Raw genomic sequence first — 4,996 nt, forward strand, 5'->3', positions numbered from 1 at the left:
TGTGAAGATGTCAGTGGGCTGTGCCTGTCCTGGTGAGTGAGGCGCACGGCCGCCCGGCCACTCCCTCCCTCCCCCCCTGCGGATCCCTCACCCCTTGTTTGGCGAGAACTTGTGTGGGGGGCGTCGGTGGCATGGCGGAGGTAGGGGCTGTGAGGGGGATGCGGGGCCTCGGTCCCGGGGAGGGGTTTCCCCAACTGGGTAAATGCGCAGCAGCCCGGAGGTGCGGGGAGGGGGTGCTGGGGGTAGCTTGTGTTAGGGTTTTTTTTTGCGGGTGGGGGAGAGATTACTTGGGGAGGGGTTGGGGGGGCTGAAATTCCCAGAATTCCAGGGTGTTAGCCAATCAGAAGTGAGTCTGGACTTTTGACCCCCCCCTCAGGTCATCATAGAGTTGCGATTGGCTGGTTTGGGTTGTCCCCCCCTTTCCCTGCTGCCTATTCCCTCTTAAGATCCTGTGACACCCCCTCCAGGCAGTTTCTGAGGACCGAGTTTGGGTGGAGGGATTAGTTGGGGCCCCCCTTACCCCCTTCCAGTGTCCCTGCCTGTTGCCAGGGAAGGCTGGCCATCCTGAGGGACGGGAGGTATTCCTGGGGGGAGAGGGGCAGATAATTGGGCCCTGGGGCCTGGCATGCCCGCCCTCGTGAGAGGGGGAATGTGGAGCCCCAGGCAAAATAGGAGCTACTAGAGTGATTTGTGAGAGCTGAGTTTCGGGGAGCAATGCTTGAACCCAAAATAAGAATTTGAGAGAGAACTTAGGCTCAGATCCCTGCCTCCCCAAAACACTGCTCTTGCCAGTGACAGCCTGGATCTGAGTTCTTCCGTGGGGAGGGAAGGCTCCCCTTCACCGCCTGGGGGAAGAGAGAGGCGCTGTGCCTGGAGAGGTAGTCTGCAGGGGGCCTCAGAACGCCGTCGCTCCACCTCCCCAGGACGCCCTCCTGTCCCAGATTGGAGTTAGCTTTCTTCTGAAAGTCAGGTTTCCCTGAATCTAGTCTGGTTTGGGTCCTTTGCTCCTGGGATGCTCTGTTTTGTGGGAGGCCCATACCCCACAACTGCCCCTCCCCCCCCATCCCCAAGGGAAGCTGCCAGTGAGGAAGCTTCCTTGAAAATCATGTGACCCTGGCCAAACTGGGTTGGGCACACACTTAAAGTGCCTGCTGAGGCTGATGTGTAGGGGGCCCAGGGCCCAGGAGGAGGGCTAGGGGAGCCTGAGAATCCTGGAATATCCGCGTGTGGGGGACCCCTGGCTCCTGCTGCAGAGGGTGAGGAAGAGGAGAGGAAAGAGCTTACGAAGCTGGAATCCTGCCCAGTCCCATCATTCTTCCTCCTACCAGCTTGGTGTGCATATTTATGTGTGTATTTTCTTTATAAATTGCTCCATGCTGGGTGCCTTGTTTGGATCCATTCATGCTCTGAGTCCACCCCATGGCCTTGATTCTCCGTTGCCACACACGAGCATAGCAGAAACGAAGGCTCTGGACAAATTAGAGGACTGAGTCTTATATTTTGATTCTGAGTTCCTACACATGGTGGGTAGGAGGTGGGTATGGAGGGGTTGTCAGGCTGAGGGTAGATGGGAGGTTGGCCCTGAAGTTGAGGCAGGGGGCTTGGGTCCAGTAGAGAAGGGAGAAGGTTTCCCCCAAGCCTGTAGTGTAGCAGCATGGGGACAGGAAGAGGACTCAAGCACCAAGAGGTGGGAATGGGGGGGAGGGGCATATTCAGTCAGTGCCCCCAAAGGCATGCTCCTTTCTTGTGTCTTGACCTGGTTGTGGGAGAGGAGGCAAAAGATGGCTAAGATTGGGGAATCATTTACCAAATGTGAAGAAGTCTTACGGATTGATGTCACAGAGGGTGGATGGAGGTTAAAGGAGAACCACATGAAGAAGGGCTTGGGAGGGCCCTGGAGGTGGGGAACGGTAGGAGTTGGGGTAAGAGAGAGGACCAGGCTTGCATGGGTGGGTGGGAGCACATGGCTGAACACAAGGGCATCGTGGCAGCATGTACAGCCCAGGCCCAAAGACACCCCCACCCCCACCCCCACCCAACCTGAGCAGCCCTAGGGTGGGGGTTGAGGCGCCCTGGCAGGCCGCCCGCCTGCTGCCTGCCTGCCTGTCTGAGTCTCTCCTTTGTGCTCTGCTGTCTCCCAGCTCCTCCTCCTCCCCGAGCCCAGCAGAGACAGCACATGCCCCACACATGTGACTGAGGGAAGCCAGAGCACACGCAGACCCACACACATGCACACCACAAGATACACATACACACACACTCAGCTCCCATAGTGCTCCTGGGGTGGGGACTAGCTTCTGGGTCTTTGGTCAGGGACAGGTAGAACCTCTGCTGAGGGGCATCACCCTGGGCAGGGCAGGTTGCTGAAGGGGCCAGGGCCTGTCTGGGGCAGCATGTGGCTCAGAAGGGTTAAGGCAGGGAGGAGTGGGGGGAGGGGAGGAGGCAGCAGTGGTGGCGGCTGGGAGCCAGGAGAGGAGGATGGCAGAGCGCCAGGCCAACGGGAGGCCGGGCACAGACAAAGGAAGGGGGGCAGGCACACTGGAGGCCTGGGTCAGGGAGCCCCAGGGGCCCGGGCAGGGGGCAGTGCTGGTACATTATCCTGTGGGCTGGGGCAGGCTGCTGCCCTTCAGAGTTCTCACCTCCAGGAGGGGTGCTCTCCCTCTACTCTTTCCTCATCACCTTTGTCATTCTTTGCTGCTCCCTGCTCATTCCCACCCCAAATTTTAGGGCCTTCTAATTCAGACTTGTTCTCTTTAGCTGGACCTCTCCTGCCCCTGTGCAAGTGAGAGAATTAAGTCAGAACATAGGGAGGAGTAGACTTGCTAGGAAGGAACTAAGAGAGGGCCCGTTTTGGATGATATGCCAGAGCTTTGGTGTGTCTTGGTACATAGGGGCCCTTCTCCCCAAAATTTGAGGAGACAGACTGGGTCAGGGTTCTGAGCTCTGAACTGGAGCAGAAGCCAGAGCATATACCTATACCCCTTCCCATGTACTAGCAGACACGCATTTGGGGCCTAGAATGGGCATTCCTTGGAGGGGGAAGAGAGTAGGAATGGCTGCAATGCCCTAGGACTGGGCTTGGGTGAGTGAGGTTAGAAACCCAGGATTCCAAGCTCAGGCCCTTCTGTCTTATTATAGTCTGTTCAAGTTAGGGTAATATTTGGCTCTGTGTGCTGTAAGGATTTCTTAAGGTACTGCCTATGAGTGCACTTTGGAAAGTTTAAAGGCACTAAACAAATGACAGGAATTGTCAGTGGGGGAGGAGTGTGGTTATCCCAGAGTTGAACTGTAAATTTGGGAGTCGGTGGGAATGTCGCAAGTCCTGGTGTAGGCAGTATTTTGCAGGGTCTGGCTGAATGTCACAGATTTCGATGTTTGTGAAAGCTGGGGTGTGTCGTGGCCAGGCTGTGATGGAGAATGCCGTGCAGGTTTCAGGAAGTGTGGTTTATGGGGTTCAACCCTGGATAACCAATGGTCAGTATGTGTATTTAATAGTCTGTCACAAGTTCAGGAGGTGTATAATGCACTTTTGGTGTGTATATTAGGGAATGTGTGTCACTAGTCACAGTGTGTATGGAAGTCAGGGTCTTTAATAGACTGTGCATGTGCATCTTGGGTTTGGGTTTATTTAGGGTTTGAGGTTTATCACTGGTTAAAAGTGTGTATCAGGTGTGTATCAGGTACTGATTTATGTGAAAGTGAAATGTGTTATTTATGTGTGGAGGATGTTCACAGAGCCGGGTGCAATATTATTTCTGCACAGTCAACTGGTGTGTATGTTGTGGGACTAAGTGTGAATATGGTGGGGGTGGGTAGGAAGTAGGGAGCAGCAACTCCGCCTTCAATGAAGTAGGAGGTCATATGCTGCCCCCTCTAGCGTGTGTGTGTGTGTGTGTGTGTGTGTGTGTGTGTTTCTTTTTTCCTATCTGTCCAGGGAGTAGGGTCTGGACCACTACCCAAGTTTTAGAAACACCTCCTCTCTTGGGATTACCCTTGGCATTGGAGAACAGGTTCTGCTCCAGTAACTACATATCTTTTTTACTGGGGTGTTGGGGAGGATTCAGCCTCAGACTAAGCCCCTTCTGTAGACCCTTGGTTGGGCAAGCGTGGCTTTGCGCCTCTTTCCCCTGCACCCACGTGTCTCTGGTGGTGGTGGTGGTGGTGGTGGAGGTGGAAGTGGAGGAAGGGGCCTCCTGCTAAGGCAGATCTAAGTCAGGGCTTGGAACTTAGCTGGGTTGGGGGCCCAGGAGCCTGGAGTGTCCCCCTCCCTCCAATCAGTGTTTACAGGCTGAAGTCAGAGTTTATCTCTGTCAAAAGTAACCCCCTGGAGACTCCCCCCAGCTAGCTGCTCTGGGATTTCACCAGGGGTGGCAGCCCAGACCAGTGTTCAACCCAAGAGATCACAGAGGAGAGGCAGAGGGACTTGGGGCACCTTTGGGAGGCAGTTTGAAGATACTGGGAGTCTCCAGAGGGGAGGGCACCCTCCTGCATCCCTGCCTGTGGCTTTGGCTCTCCTGCTCACTCCTGAGCACCTCATGTGAGTTGGGGAGGGGTCGGTGAAGCATCTCAGTTCCTGGCCCCCACCGGCCTACCTTCCATCCAGGTCTCTGCAGGCCCCGTCTGTTTTGTTTCCATCTCTCCATCCCAGTCTCTCCCAGTCTCTGTCTCTCTTTGTTTTTCTCAGCAGTCCTCCAGGCCTGCCTGCCTGCCTGCCTCCCTCCCTCTCTCCCTCCCTCCCTCCCTCTCTCCCTCTTCCTCTTCCCCGGCTGGGAGGGGGCGGGGCCGGTGGGGGCAGCTCCACCCTCTGCCCGCCCTGGGGCCTCATTCTGAGAGAGGCTCCGAGAGCGAGCTGGGAGGGAGGGAAAGAAAGGAGGAAAGGCTGTGAGCTGGTGGGCGCTGTGTGTGTCTGTGCGTGTGCGATTGTGAGTGAGTGTGAGTGCCGGGCACTGCCTCTCCTGGTGCCCCCGCAGAGGGGCCTGGTGGCCTGGGGAGGGCG

At 56.3% G+C, this 4,996-nt stretch overlaps 1 protein-coding gene across 4 annotated transcripts in view; it reads left to right on the forward strand.

Moving 5' to 3' along the window:
- The first annotated feature begins 6 nt into the window (after nt 1–6).
- The window catches only part of LDB1 (LIM domain binding 1), a 14,201-nt gene continuing 9,211 nt past the window's right edge, over nt 7–4,996 (forward strand). For all 4 annotated transcript variants that reach the window (XM_014549464.1, XM_005878269.2, XM_005878271.2 and 1 more), the window contains exon 1: nt 7–32. In XM_014549464.1, coding sequence (XP_014404950.1) covers nt 8–32 — 25 coding nt within the window. In that variant the 5' untranslated portion in view covers nt 7. The remainder of the gene's footprint in view (nt 33–4,996) is intronic.

This window comes from Myotis brandtii, unplaced genomic scaffold (genome assembly GCF_000412655.1).
Source record: "Myotis brandtii unplaced genomic scaffold, ASM41265v1 scaffold550, whole genome shotgun sequence".
NCBI lineage: Eukaryota > Metazoa > Chordata > Mammalia > Chiroptera > Vespertilionidae > Myotis > Myotis brandtii.